General features: G+C 43.4%; 1 protein-coding gene across 1 annotated transcript; it reads right to left on the bottom strand.

Moving 5' to 3' along the window:
- Nucleotides 1-625: 625 nt before the first annotated feature.
- On the bottom strand, nucleotides 626-14,140 carry evplb (envoplakin b). Its single transcript, XM_074697393.1, has 21 exons — nucleotides 14,049-14,140; nucleotides 13,401-13,555; nucleotides 11,798-11,921; nucleotides 11,583-11,711; nucleotides 11,458-11,499; nucleotides 11,188-11,349; nucleotides 10,765-10,872; nucleotides 10,431-10,526; nucleotides 10,236-10,346; nucleotides 9,935-10,081; nucleotides 9,696-9,850; nucleotides 9,525-9,622; nucleotides 9,154-9,326; nucleotides 8,887-9,065; nucleotides 7,290-7,428; nucleotides 6,991-7,184; nucleotides 6,737-6,887; nucleotides 6,437-6,520; nucleotides 6,231-6,362; nucleotides 4,464-4,556; nucleotides 626-4,360 (listed from the first exon to the last, which is right to left on the bottom strand). Exons 1-21 carry the CDS (start codon nucleotides 14,109-14,111, stop codon nucleotides 866-868), a joined length of 6,030 nt encoding a protein of 2,009 aa, XP_074553494.1. The 5' UTR covers nucleotides 14,112-14,140; the 3' UTR covers nucleotides 626-865.
- Between the last annotated feature and the right edge of the window lie 922 nt (nucleotides 14,141-15,062).

The raw sequence follows: 15,062 nt of genomic DNA, 5'->3' as shown, positions 1-15,062 counted from the left end.
TTTTTGGTTCCTTCTTCTGAAAAAAAAACCCTACAGGGTTAGCCTTGTTTTTTTCCCCCTAAAATTCTCCAAATAAAATAAACAACATCAAACAGTGATCTCTGTGGGTTAATGAGCCAAAAAATAATTCTTAGGTTTTTGTTTTTTCTTCCTTTTTTAAGTATGCATGTTGTTGGTGTGTGACAATATGTGAGTAGTTTTTTTTTTTGTTTGTTTCAAAAGACAAAAAATGCATACATAAAGAAAAACTCACATGTGTACCTCATTTCCTTACTTGTTACATAACTTGTTGGAGGCACAGGCCCAGAGCTACATCATCAACAGGCTTTAAGAGCCCCGACCAATTAGAGGGAAGGAAGTTTGTAAAGAAGGGAGCCTTAAGGGGACAGCAGCTCGGGCAGAGTTTTTCAGACAGTCCCAGAAATGAGATTTTAAAAAAAAAAAAGGTGAGGAAAAACTGGTATTTCATTGAGCTGCAATTCATGTAACGATATTACGGGGGCACCCCAGAAGGACAGAATTAAGACTAATAAAAATGCAAACCCCCCTCTTTACCCACAAATCAATTCAATTTAAACTGAATTATTTTATATTAGAAATAAGGGACAGAAAAAAACGTCTGGTTTGTGAAGTTTAATAAGGTTTTAAAAGCGTCAAACTTAAAAGGAAACAAAAGTCATTCATTCAAAACATAAATTTTTACAGCAGACCCCTGAAAACACACAGATTCACATGTACAGCTCTGCTAAAAAAAGACATTCCTCCAGTGTAAAAACATAACACTTCTGCATCAGCTAGCTTCATTACACAACCTCTAGAAACAGCGGCTGCAGTAAACAAACCTTAGTACATCAAAAAAATCCCATTACATTCTGTTGTACGGGGAATTGAACCGATAGTTTGAGTACGAGGGGGCGTTGAAGGCATCAGTGGAGGCAACAGGAAGCAGCAGGAGTCCTGTGAGGACGTCTCTCTTGCACCGCTCCATCGCCTGCTTGTATGTGATCTTCTCCTTGGTGATTGGGTCGACCAGCTGTTTGGAGTAAGAGTCCTCATCCTCCAGCTCTTTGGCAGTTTTGCTATCAATTAGTTTGGAGTCAAGAGCTTCCTGCAAGGTGAGGCGGCCTGCTTTTGACGGATCCACCAATCCACCAGTCAGGTACTGAGCTTCCATGTACCTTCTGGCGTTCTCTTCAGGAATATACCCTTTCTGTGCTGCAGGTCCCACTGCCAGACGCTCTTTGGTCGTTGGATCTTCGACTCCAGTGAAAGCTTTCTGGGCGTTCAGAAGCTTGTACATGTGACTCTTCTCAATGAGCCCAGTTTGAGCTGCCTTGTGGACCGACAGTTTGTCCTTTGAGGAGAGTTCAACGATTCCACCAGAGGCTGCTTGTGCCTCCAGAAGTCTCATAGCCGTGTCTGCGTCGATAAGTTGGCGTGTCAGGGCGCTCCTTACAGACATGCGGCTGTCGGTGGTGGTGTCATAAATACCAGAGATGGGGAAGAGCTCATCTCCTGCTATAGCTGTGAGGTTGTTGGAGCTGCCACTCAGGTGTGAGTTAAGGCTTGTTAAGGAGGAGCGCAGGGAAGTGGACATGGAGTTCAGAGGGGAAAGAGGAGCAGGTTTGGTTGGTGATCTTGGAGGAATGGTTACAGGAGGGATGTAAGGCTTTTTAGTTTCTCCCACAACAAGGAGGGCAAACTCAGATATAGGCATCTTCCTTTCCTTATAGCGTGTCACGTCATACTGAGTCAAGCGACCGGCCCTCAGCGCATCCTTCACAGAGTACTGCTTCCCACTCTTGCGGTCTTGCAGAATTGTCACGTCCCCATCTGGACCAGTTGAAGTGATTTCCTCCCAATCACACTCCAGCTCCGACAAGTGAATGTACTGGTTACGATCAATCAGCCCTGCCACGTAGGCGTCGTAGGGAGACATGTCTCTGCCAGTTTCTGGATCCATGATGGTGATCTTTGTGGACAGGTTGGTCTCTCTGGTGTGGGTTTCAGTCACGTCCTCTTTCTTGATGTTGTTCTGCAGCTCCAGGATGAGAGCCTCTTTCTGGTGGATTCTGTCTTTCTCGCTCAGGATCTCTCTCTCCAGACGTTGGATCTCAGTGGATGCTTTGAGACTTCTCTGCCGTGCCATCTGGCTCCTCTCACTCATCAGCTTGGACTGTTGCTGGAAGGTGATGGAGATGCTCTGTCGTTGAGTCTCCAGCATCTTGAGCTGTTTGAGATACTCCTCTCTTTCCCGCTTCAGGGTGTCTCTGTTGGAAGACAGAGTGGCCTCCTCCTGAGAAGTAATGGACTTTGAAGACTGCACGTGGGTGAATCTGATCTTGAGGTTCTGCACGTTATCCTCCAGATCCCTTCTGAGATTCCTCTCTTGTGTGACTAACTCTCTCAGATGTTCCCTTTCAGCCTCGACTGCCGGATCTTTCTCCACTCGCACCACTTCTCTGTAAACGACTTTCTCAAGTGTCTTCTCCTTCTGCAGAATTTCCAGCTTGTGCCTCAGGTTGCGGATTTCTCTCTCCAGACGGTTGATGTTGGTACCTTCACTCTCCAAATCGACACGTAAGCCGTCTGCAAGTTTTTCCAGCTCGGGGTCCCGCTCCACTTTCAGGACCTCCTCAATGACAATCTTTTCATCCACAGGTGTTGGAGAGCTTTCCAGTTCAAAGATGCGAGATTTGATCTGCCTGAGCTCTGACTCTACTTTAATCTTCTTCTGTCGGTCATCCATCTGAGACAGCGTGCTCTGTTTTTCCTCAACCAGGCCTCTGAGCTGCCTCACCTCTAACTCAAGCTTTCTACGAGATTTCATTTCATCATCCAAGGACTTGTTCAGCTTTTCGTGCTCCAGGATCTGCTTGGGATCCTTCTGAAGTCGAACCACTTCCTGTGTGACGATCTTCTCCTCGGGTTTCTGCCTCTCGAGGAGGATGTACTGGTTCTGGAGATCGAAGAGGATCTCCTCCATGCTGCGGCGCTGCTGAATCTCCTCCCGTAGATTCCTCCTGAGTCTGTCTGCCTCTTTCTCAAGGAGAGGATCATTTTCATATTTGATGAGCTCTTTGTTGACAAGTTTTGTTTCCACCTTGGATTTCTCCACCTTCAGCTCGTCTCTTTCTTTGCGCAGGCGGATCAGCAGTTCTAAGGCTGTATCGTAGTTGAGTTGCAGACGTGACACTTGGTTGTTCAACCTTTGCAATTCCCTGATGACCTCCGGGCTTTTCTCTTCTTTGATCACCTCTTGGGTTACCTCCTTGAACTCCACTTTGGGTTTCTGGGCGCGCAGCGTGGTCAGGGTCGACATCACGGTGGTAATTTCTTTCTCTATGTCGACTCGGTTGCGGCTTGTGTCCTGCAGCTCTTTCTTCATACGCACCAGCTGGACTTCAGTCTCAGGATCGACTCTGTAGATCTCATTGATGATTTCTTTGACCTCCACTTTGGACCGGAGCTTCTCCACTTCACTGTAGCGAAGCTGAAGCGTGCTTAGATCCTTCATCAGGATAGCGATCTCGTCTTTCTCCTCCTCCAGGGCCAGGCGGAGTTTCTTTGACTCCTCCAGGGTTTCTGGGTCTTGCTTTACCTGCTTCACCACCTTACTGATGATCTTGGGTTGGATGGTGGGGATGACTCTCTCCAGTGTATTGATCTGGCTCCTGGTTTTAAAGATGCTGTCATTGAGAGACTTTACCTGGGATTCAGAGTCTGAAAGCTCATTCTTGAATATGAGGATAGATTTGAGCATCTCTGGATCCTTTTCCAGCTTCACCACTTCTTTCTTCACCACCTTCTCCTTAATCTTTGGTTTTTGCTGGGACAGAACGGTGAGCTCGGTTCTCACATGAACTGTCTCAGAGTCCCTGGACTGAAGTTCGAGTCGTAACCTCTGGATCTCCTCTCTCATCTTCTCGGCCTCTTTGTCGAGCTGTGGGTCTCTCTCGTACTCAGTCACAACCTTGTTCACCAGTTTGGGTTCAATTCTGCTCAGCTGCAGCTCCAGTTTGATGATCCTCTCCTTTATGATTTCAATCTCTGATTGGATTCTTGATCTCTTGAAAAATTCCTCTTGGATCCTTTTTTTCAGGGACTCCAGCTCCACTTCTAGTTTTGGGTCTCGGTAGTACTGCACCACCTCCTTCTCCTCCAGCCTCTCCACCCCTCTCCGACTCTTCAGTGACACATACCGGGCCCGGTACGTCTCCAGGTCCCTCTCAGCATGTAAGCGTCTGGCAATCTCTTCATCCAATTCAGTTTTCAGACTTCCACTCTCTGCCAAGTCCCTCTTCTGGCTCTCCTGCTGCAGCTGCTGAGTGATGACCACCTGACTTATTTTCTCTTCGTTCTGAGCACAAGGTGAGACAAGAAAAAGAGAAAGAGGGGGTCATTTCAGGACATGATGATCAAAGGTTTTTTAAGACTTTTTCAAGGAACACGAGGCGTCTTACCCTGGCTTTGATGAACTTTGCTGTCTCCAGCTGGTTCATCCGTTGACTGTTCTCTGCAGAAACTTCAGCGAAAAGGTTCAGAAGATCTTTCTCCTGTAGTGGAAACAGCAGACTGACATCAGAAACAGGAAACAAACTGCACGTGCCTGGAGGCAAAAGGGGAGGCAGAGCAAAGTAGGTATAAAAAAGGGACTTTATGTCCTTGACTGCATCACATGGTTGGTTTCCTCCAATAGAGGGGAGAAATCTGGTTTCCCAGCCATTTTGAAACATCAAACAAAAACTTACAAAGCATTCTGGGATATTAAGGCATTTTCTTGCATCAGGTTCCTCAGTTGTTCTTCTTCACACATTCACCAAATTGCAAACTCATTAATATCAAATAGTCAGATGGTACAGTCGCCTGATAGGTGAACCCCAGTCTTGTCCCACCTTCCTGTATACTTAACAGGTACAGCGGATGGCTGTGGCAATCCTTAATAATGATTCCCATCCTCGACGGGGTGAATTCAGCTCCTTTCCTCTGGATGGAGGATTTTAGTCCCAAGGTGCAGGACACAGGGTTATAAAAACAGCTTTGTTCCTGTCACCATCACTGAGCTCAATAGGATACAGCGACATAGCACTTTATTAAATTTTCTCATTTTTTACCCTATTTATTTGCTCTTGCTTTTATCATGACTTTTATTAAATTTATGTTTGTTTAGTTATCTTCTTGAGGTTTTAATTGTTTTACTGTGTGTTGTTTTATTCATCTGATTTTTTTTATTTTACTGACCCATGCTGCTATATATATACATGGGGAAACACTGTGCACTTTATGTCTTGTCACTCTGACCAAGGTTTGATTTGTTTGTGTCGTAAATGTGATCACTCTGTCTGCAGGACAAATCTACCTTTGGGTATAAATAAAGTAAAGTTGAAGTTGAAGGTTCCATTTTTCTTATCACAAGAGCTACTTTAATGTTTCCTTTTTTAAAGCTTATCTGAGCTTTAAGCCTTTTATTAGGAAAGAGTGAACAAGGAAAAGAGAGCAGGTAAGGGGTAAGGATCAGGGTTGATTGAACCAGGGGGTAATTATGGTGCGTTCCATTTACATCAGAACTCGGGAGTGGGACCAACATCATCTCCGAGTTAAGAGCGCTCAGTTGCCAAGTCAGAAAAACTTGCCATGACAGCAGTATTCCTATATATACACATTGAATAATACCGATCATATGGCTAATTTATTACGTCAAACACAGTCTAGAAATTAAATCAGATGGAACGCACCATTAGACCAGGGTTGTGACTACAAGGACTTGGCCGGTGTAAACCAGGAACAGGATTTAACTGGGCCAAACAAGCACATGAGCAAAAACCACTTTTTTACAAATATAATATTTTTTTATCTTAGTTCTAAATCATATCATTACTTTGACAAGTCGCTTATTCTTGATTACGGTCTCACCAAAGCTCCTGTGAATGTGCATTTTTAAACTGTCAAATTATTTTGTTTTTGTTGTTTTGTTCTTTAAATTTTATTTAGAGTCACACACTCAAAGACATTTGTACATATTGTTCATTGATGATTAAATAATAAAGTGATTATGCTTTCACATTTTTTAAAAATTTGCAGAGCAATGTGTTCGTTTTGATTCATTGTCCCTTGTTTGTGATTTTGCTCCACCAATAAAAATAAGAAAAGAATGAAAAAGTAAAAAGTCTTGCAAAGGTAGAACCTTGGCCTCTTCATTGCCTAGAGGTGATTCTCTTTGACCTTTGTACCTTTCTCTGCACAGCCTGAGCCATAGTTGATGTCGAACGCTTCTTCAGGACTGGTTCATCATCATCATCTTCATCATCGTCATCGTCGTCCTTCAGAGTGCCACGGTAAGTATTGGACTTGATCTCGTACTCCTGAAAAGAAACAGTATCGATTAAACGAGGAGGAACGGTTTTAATCCGTTATGAAAGAGAGAAGTCAGACTCACGTTGAGGACGTTCTGCAGGTCACGGGAAAAGACTTTGACCTGGTCTAAATCAGCTGACTTCCTCTTGATGTCCTCCATCACTTTCTGCATGAGAAATACGAAAAACACAACAATAAGACAAAGACCTGTTTGGGTGGGGAGAGGTCAAAGTGAACACTTGGATGTTGCTCAGTCTTTACTGCAGCCCATCAGCAGGGGGAGCTCTCAGTGTTTTGGCTTCACTTCTTGGGAGCTGTCGTGTTTATCTATCTTTTTGTGTCAGTCAGTGATTAATGCATGAAGAAAAATACTTGAACTCACCCTCTGAGAGTTCCCTTTGGCTGTTATCTGCGCCACGTCATCGGTCGGTTTGATTTTATTATCCGGCAGATTGACCAAGAAGAAATCCAGCGAGTGGACGGCGTTTTGGAAGTCTTGGTTTTTGTTGGTAGCTTCTTTTAAGAGTGCAGACCTGGAGCACAATGTGAAAACATGAACAGAGAGTTGCATTAACACCCGGATGTTAGAGAGGTCAGAAGTCACGTGTGGCATTTTGCTCAGGTCTTTTGGCTCACCTGTCCTGGAGCTGATTGTTTACGTTCACGTAGCGGTTCTTTAGCTGTTTCACTTCCTTTTCCTGCCGCTGGATGTCAGGACAGTACTCTCTGAAGCTCTGCTGCAGGGAGCTGCACGCCTGCTGTGTCAGGTCGAGGTCTTTACCTAATTTATTCAGCTCGTCCTTCTTTGACGCCATGTCCTTACGAAGAGCCTGTTTGGCACGAGGAAGAATGAAAACAGGTGTGAACCTTCCATACACTCTGACATGGGCTCTGAAGTTTCATGACTCGGTTTGTTTTGCTATAGAAAACGTTACCTGGAGCTGCTGGTTGCGAGTCTGCAGAGCGTTAGGTTGATTGAGAATGACGCCGTCTTTGACCAGCTGATCCTCGTACCCAGACACCAGGTTGTCCACATTCTTCATCTGCTTCTCCAGGTACATGGAGGCTGAGGCTCTGAAAGCAGAACACAGTTACATGTATGATCTGTGAAAGGAGTGACATCTTAGTGTGTCTTACTGTGGCGTACTGTGCATCAGATGCTAACAGGTCATAATATACACTGAATAAAACTAAAGTCTAAGTAAGATTAAACATCTCAGATTAAGGTGATGAGATATTTATTCTTACTTGGCAATATTTTTGTTTGAGTGTTTCACTTGTTTTTAGTGTTTTGGTCCTAAATGATCTTATCAAGATATTAAAGCTTGTTACTGTTTTGTTTTTTTTTAACCTATATTGAATAATACGTGCCTGAAACTATAATATCAACTGTAACAAAACTGTTTCACCAGAACTCACAGGTATAAAAATGCTTTTTCAAAGTAATATTTTTGTATTTTGAGCATTAAATAAGAACTGACTTTGAAACAACCACACTACTTCACATAATTAAACAAGATGACAGCAAAATGGAATTAATTGTTTCATCTTTAATGAAACAATAGAAAATACGTACTTCTATACCAGTTCAATTGACACAGTACTGTAAACTACACTTGATATTTGACACGTAACATTTTAAACAATTTAAAACAGAAATAGTACATATCTACAGTTTCATTTAGCAGATACTTTTGTCCAAAGAGACATAAAACGCAAGCGATAATTTTGACTGAGGGGAAAACCTTAGTAATCATGACAAAATGCTACAAGTTATTCAGCTGGAGGTGCTACCAATAAGTGCAAAAAAATTTTTTTCTTTTTTTTTTTGTTTTTATGTTTGTTTTTTTCCCCCATGCATAATAATGTGTCCATAACTAACCACTAGGGATGGGTACCTTTCGCACTTGAAATATGGTACCAATGCCTGGTACCTGGCAATCGGTACTGGTATTCAACGCAATTTTCAGCTTTTTTTGTTCCGGGTAAAAAATATCAAGTTGTTTGATAATAAAATATGAAAACTATTTAACTTTACATATTCAGTCTTCAGTATGCAATCTTGCAATGCTGTGTTCATGTCCACCATGGAAAATCACCTACTCTCCCACTCCCTCACAGTCACAAGGATGCATTTAGGTACCTAAAAATGGTACCTTTTGGTTTTATATGAATCGGTACCTGGTACTTTTGACAGAATTCAGTCAGTACCTATAAAAGTACCGCATTCGATACCCATCCCTACTAACCACAATTTATCGCTGCAACAATATAGTTCAGATGAGTTCTTTTAAATCAGGACAGCTTTAAAAGCAAGTCATGTGTTATCAGGGGAGAACTATGACTGACTTTTTGCTCTTGTATAACTCCACTACGTCCTTAAGATGGTATTTTACCTGTACAACGTTTGACTCTTGCTGCTGATTGTGTAATAAGAGGTCAAATCCACCAGCTTTTCAGAATCCACTAACTCATCGCATCGAACCTGTTAACTCACTGGATTCTGCTCAAAGCTTCTTTTGATGTTCTTACTTTTTGTTATACAGCTCGAGCAGTGTGTTGATATCATCGATCTTGTTGTTGGCAGCGCTCAGTTTGACGGGCAGGGTGGAGGCGCTCGGTCCCAGAGGTGTCTTTGCTAGGATCGGCTCCATCTCTCTCTGAATCGCAGACTTCTCAGACTCCAGCTTTCTCACAGCCAGAGCAGATTTCTGAGGGAGAAAACAGACTTTGACGAACACGCTGAGGGGAACGTGTCCTTAAAGTTACCATCATAAATGTATTTCTGTTAGTTTTCACCTCGTGGTCCTGCAGCCTGTTCGCCAGGTCCTGTGTGGAGTTGCGGTTGTCGAGTGGGGTTCGTAGTCGGGTGAGGATTTCATATTTGGTCTGTTCCAGAGCCTTGTTGATCCGGTCCAGTTCACTGGCTAACTCTGCAGCTCTGGGATCCTCTTTAACAGTGGCTACAACAGCTGAGGAGGAACGAAGACAATCACAGAAAGTTAGATAAAGGTGACTGTTCATCATCACATTTGGTCTGTTTTTTGTGCTTTAATTTTTTAACTTTATCTGTGTTTAGTGGAAAAGTTTTCTGCATTAGTAGATAAATACGTCTTGGTTAAGGTGAGGTATTATAACTTCAGTTTAGGACAAAAAGTTTTTCTTCTCACGTATTTTCTGCGGCCGAACCGCCTCCACGTTGGGGTTCTTCAGAGATGTTAAGATGGCAGATCTACGACTCTTCAGGTCTGTCAGAGATCTTTCCAGACTGTACACAAACAGGTTTTATTACAGTTTTTTCACTTTTATGATAAAGTAGAAACAGTGTGTGTTGTTCATACCTTCTTAACGTCTCCAGGGCCTCAGCATCAGGTGGTGGGACCATGAAACACACCCCCGGCAGGGTTGATGTCTTTCCCTTGTCGTTCTGAAGCACCCAGTTCTTGTTATCAGAGTTGGACTTTAGTGTCAGCTTGTCTCCACGCCGCAATGAGTCCTGGAACACACACAGGAGACGATAAAGATTGTAACAAGAAAACATGTCTTCCACTCTTCATGTGAAGCTTGTGACAGCTCCCACCTCCTTATCGTCCCAGTCACACAGAGCCACCACAGACGTGGGTTTGGTGGGCTGAACTCGTCGTAACTTCAGAGGAGGGACGCTGCTGCTCAGCTCTTTGAGAGACGCCAGGCGCTCCTCGTTCCTCTTTACTGCTGGTTCATCTCCCTGAGGACAGAAACAAGGAGTCAGTCAGTGTTACGAATGAGCTTTAGGGTCACAGTATGGAGAGCAAAAGCAGGTGGATCACAATCCAGCGTAATGACATCTCTAGTTTCCTGAGGAGGATTTATTTCTCTCTGTTAACAAAAATTTCCTCTACCTCTACGGCCAGCAGGGCCTCTGGGTTGCTCTTGTTGGCGAGTGACTTTGGGTCCAGAGTGCCGTTGAGTCTCTTCAGTGAGTCGGACAGCGTCTCTGCCTCCAGCTGAAACTGTCAGACAAATAAATGGATTTAAACTCTGCAGGAAGTGGAGTTAGAGGAAGAGTCACAGTCAGTAACAGACGGGTGCTGTACCCTCTTGTAGTCCTCGATGTTGTCCAGGTGAGTTTCCTGAGCCAGGCACAGGTTGAGGAAAGCTTGCCACTCATTCTGCACCAGGTCTCTGTGTGCCTGAAAAGGAGGATGATGACTCTCAGTTTGACACACATCAGCTTTTACAGTCAGAACAAAGCATTGTTCATATCAGCATGCTCTATGCTCTGATTTCAGCAAGTTACCGTCGCGTCGCTTGTTTCTAACAGACGGGCTCACAAGTTTAAAGCATGACTGTAAACTTCTCTGTAGGTGTTAGCATGAGCATGTAGAGCTGTTTGGATGGACATGTGTCTGCTCCAGCTGACATGTTTACCTTTATTGTTGTTGTGCCAGGATGCTTCTTGTCCACGAGAGTGTCTCCTTTGTCCTGCAGGTCATTGATCTCACTCTCGTGAGCCAACAGGCCGCTGGTTTTAAATTTCTGCAAACAAACAGAGCCAGCAGAGAGGAAAAAGTCAATAAAACCCAACATAAGTTTTTTTCTGTAAGTGGTGCAGGTTTTTAAAGCAGTGATATATCATTGCATAATTATTTTGATGGGAGTTTGGATCCCTGTGATGTTTTTGTACAAAGTGTTGTTTCAGAATAAATTATCCTTCGAGTTTTTCAGATACTACAGACTTTACAGGTTACACTGGTCCAAGCAGCCTAAGGAACACGCTCCAGGGTGCGATGACAAACAAACTTCTTCTCTTCAAATAAGAGACGTCAAATTAAAGCTACGTCTCCTCCTTACCTCATACTCCATACGGACACTCGGAGGGTCCACCATGCGGTCGCTCCAGTCCCTCTTCAGGATCCTGTCCTGCTGACCCGACAGATAGACCAGCTCCTTACTGCAGCTCTGCATGTAGTCGTACAGAGACGCCAGGTTGTTCTTCCTCTCCTGGGAACTCTCCTAAAGGAGGAAAACACAACATGCATGCAAGATGAACACAAACAGATCCCTTTAACTTCAGTGACTCCTGCAAACAGCCTCAGTGATAATAAAAGTGATTAAACTCACGTAAAGGTTGGCGTATTTCTCTTTCAGAGCAGGGTACTGGTCCTGCAGAGAAAACAGATGAGGAACAGGTCAGAGATCTTGTTGTGCCTCGCGCCTGTGTGTCTTGTGTGTGTGTGTGTTGTTACCTTTGGGGTGGTGCCGGGCTGCAACTGTGAGCTGTAGGCCTCGATGGCCTGGTGCAGGATGTTGTGTTCAGCGATCTGCTTCTCTACGTCTGACAGTTTGGGGCCGTACGGCTCAGAGTTGACCAGTTTCTGTAGGGAGACAGACAAGAGGACTTCAGCATGATTCAGCAGCTGATCTTTAGGATGTTTAACCCTGAGAGGAAGCTCACACTGACCTGTTTCTCATCCAGGAGAGGACCCCAGTTGATCCTGGGTTTGGGTTCAAGACTCTGCTTACGATCATACAGCTCCCTGTAGGTGGCGCAGTCCCTCACCCAGCGGTCGTGCAGGTTTTTCACACTGAGGAAAGGACACACACACACGCACGCTGGGTTACCCAAAGAACAGCCTGTAGGAAACCTCATCAATACTGCCGCAACAATTGAACATTAGTTTGCATCCTCCTTAAACTTTAAATCAGATTTCACTGATTCACTGATTTCACTGATTAGTCCCTGCTCTCTGCTTGAAGGTGAGGTAATCAGTGAAATCAGCTGGTGGAGTTTTTTGTTGGAAAGAAAACCTGCAGCCTCTTGGCCCTGCATGTCATGAGTTTGAGATCCCTGCTTTAAATGATTGTACTTCTGCATAAACCTGACATCGTCCCTTTGTGTAGAAAACAAGATTGAAAGAAAACTATTAAAAAAAGAAATCCATCGAACTCACTACACACCTGTTCACTTCAGAAAATGTTCCCTGACACTTCCAATCTGTTATAAATGTAATATTCATAAAGGTTCATTCATTCACTTGTTTTGGTCATGTGACCACATTCAAACTTTTTGAAGGGGGATCTCTCTGTAATCCAGGAGGTCACTGGCTAACAGTTTTCACTGACTCCTTCTTTCTGTTTATGTAACTATCATGCTCCAGACAATTCCTCGGTCTCTGACACTACATCTCTGCTGATAATTCTTTTGTTTCTGGCTAAAAAATGTATTTTGCTGCGGTGGTCTACTCCCCAGGCCCTTACAGCCAACATGTGGATCTCACAGATCTCTGCTCTTACTCCTCTTGAGAAGTTGACTCATGACCTTAATCAAAATTCGGACAAGTTCTGGAGGATGTGGATCTGCACTGTTTCTTTCAGAAAAAAAAGTAACTTAAATCTGTATCTGGAGTACAAGGACTGTTTGCTCTTTATCTCTTGTATGTGCTTTTTGATGAACTGTCTCTGTCGTCTTTTTATTTTCATTCTCTTTTCCATCTACTTATTTCTCTTGTGTATATGTACAGTGTAGCGCGCTCTGTTAGTTTGAGGTGGGATTTTTTTTGTTCTGTTTTGCTATGCGTCTTTTTATTTCAATGTTAGTGCATTTAAAATGGAAAAGTTAACAAAAAAGAATATATATATATATATATATATATATATATATATATATATATATATATATATATATATATATATATATAAATCAACACCACAAGATGCAGCAAAGTGGCTTTATGGCAAACTTAAAGGTAGTGTCTGTGCTTTTTAAAATTTCTCTTAACTGGGAGGAGAAAAACATTTCCAACAACCAGAGTTTGAAGTTTTTTTTGTTTTTTTTGGGTCTAACTCTTCATCTTCTGCTCTTTGTGTGATCCTGTGAATCACTGAGTTGTGATTTGCAGACAGGTGGGAAGCACTCTGAGGGAATGTGGAAGTGACACTTTGCGACTGGCAAAGCTCGATGGTATGCGACATATCGGGTTCTGGGTGTGTCTGATGGCGATCTTCAAACCTGTGTGTGCATGTGTGTGTGTGTGTGTGTTTGATCATTTGTAGAGTAAACTCACTCCTTCTCGATCTCCAGGGCCTGTGGATGCTGCAGCCGCTTCGACCTGTCCACGTCCATGAAGAGATCCTTCAGCAGACCCTCGGCCTCCGCCAGGCTGTCTGAGTTCACCTTCTGGTGGATCAGGTTCTGGGTCTTTGCAGCCCGCTCTGTGTCCTGAAGGAGCAGAAACGGATTCAGATTTAAACTTTTCAAATACAAATGATTAATTTTCTTGACTCATGCTCTGGTCCAGCTGGATTATTGTTTGTTAACAGAATCCAAACTGAGAGATCACATGCAGATTGTTTTATTCTCTGTGTTCTGCACACGCTGGTGAAAGACATGACGCTCTTGTGGTTTTCATTCCAGAGGTGTTTTCAATACCGAATATTTAAAGTTGGAGTAAACTTGACGATGCTACACCTGATTCTGCAGGAACAGCACAAAATCTTAAATAATTTTCCTACTAATGCAGTTTATAGACTATTTTGTGCAGCTTCTTCACCTGAGTCCTCTATAAAAATCAGCTTCTCTTGGAGCATTAAGAAGAGCAATGAAGAAATGAAGTGTTGACTCTTAGTGCACTGAAAGATTGTGCTGAAATCTGAGGTCTAAAATGCTTTTGATCAATGCAGATTTATTTGTTGTACTGAATTTCCAATCTCACCTCAGCCATCAGCCCCTCTGATCGCAGGATGTCTTTCTCCACCTGGTCGGCGTTCTTCTGCATACGAGCGATCACTACAGCCAGCTCATTGGCCTGACTCCTGAAGCATAGAAGGAAAAGAGTCACAGTCATTCAGGAAACTACATCTCTCCACCAAACAATGAAAATGCTCAGTAAACTTGTTAATACTAATTATTTTTAGCATTCCCCTCCCATACATCTGAGTTTGGACTGTAAATCAAAAGTGTTTCTGTGCATGATAAACAGAGTATTTCCCTCTGAGAGTTAGAGAAGTAGAAATGACAGGTAGCAGATATTAAACATGCATTTATACCCTCCTGAGCTCAGTGTGTAAAACAGGAAGTGAGTGTGCAAAGTCATCAGTCAGCTAAAGGCTCCTCTACAGCTTTATTTCCTCCTGGAGCTGTCACTCATGAACTCTTTGTTTGTTCACTCATTCCTCCTCCGCTCTGATATGAACGCCAACTATTCTGACACACCCTGATCAGGACCACGAGACACAGGTTAACCCCCCTCACACCCTCATCCCCTGCAGTGAGGAATGTGGTCCTTGTTTGGCACCAACATTCCTGAGTCTGTGCAGCTCTTATCAAACAAACGCTGTCATTAGTTTCCAATGAGACGGTTTTAGTCAGACATTACGGCTCGTAGTAGGCGGAGTGTAAAAGAGCCATTAGTCCTTTTTTATTGCTCTCTGTGGAACCAGACACTAAAAACAGACACATGGAGTCTGACTGTAGAGTCTCATTCATCTTACTAACACCTGTATGTTCTCTCTTTAACCCAACTATCATGAGGCTTGTTCTGCTCCATGTTTCTTCCTGTCAAAGGAAGTTTATCCTCTCTGCTGTAACTTATTAAATACTTGTGGGGGGTTAAGTCAAGACCACACTGAGTCCCGACCGTGAGATGGACTGGATCTGATCTTCATGTTGGGTCTTTGTTAATAGTTTAACATGGTATGGACTAAAATCTGCTCTGTTAGTACAGAGT

The sequence above is a fragment of the Halichoeres trimaculatus genome, unplaced genomic scaffold, assembly GCF_033239565.1.
Source record: "Halichoeres trimaculatus isolate MK-OKI-2021-1 unplaced genomic scaffold, fHalTri1.1 fHalTri1_scaffold_20, whole genome shotgun sequence".
Lineage (NCBI taxonomy): Eukaryota > Metazoa > Chordata > Actinopteri > Labriformes > Labridae > Halichoeres > Halichoeres trimaculatus.
Note: the sequence above shows the minus strand (reverse complement) of the source record. Positions and strands in the feature narration are given on the sequence as shown.

Coding starts and splice junctions, on each gene's coding strand:
- evplb (XM_074697393.1), bottom strand. CDS start 14,111: ATGCAGAAGAACGCCGACCAGGTGGAGAAAGACATCCTGCGATCAGAG. Junction 9,066..9,153: donor ACAGGCTGCAGGACCACGAG/GTGAAAACTAAC, acceptor TTTCTCCCTCAG/AAATCTGCTCTGGCTGTGAG. Junction 4,557..6,230: donor CTCAGGCTGTGCAGAGAAAG/GTACAAAGGTCA, acceptor TTTCCACTACAG/GAGAAAGATCTTCTGAACCT.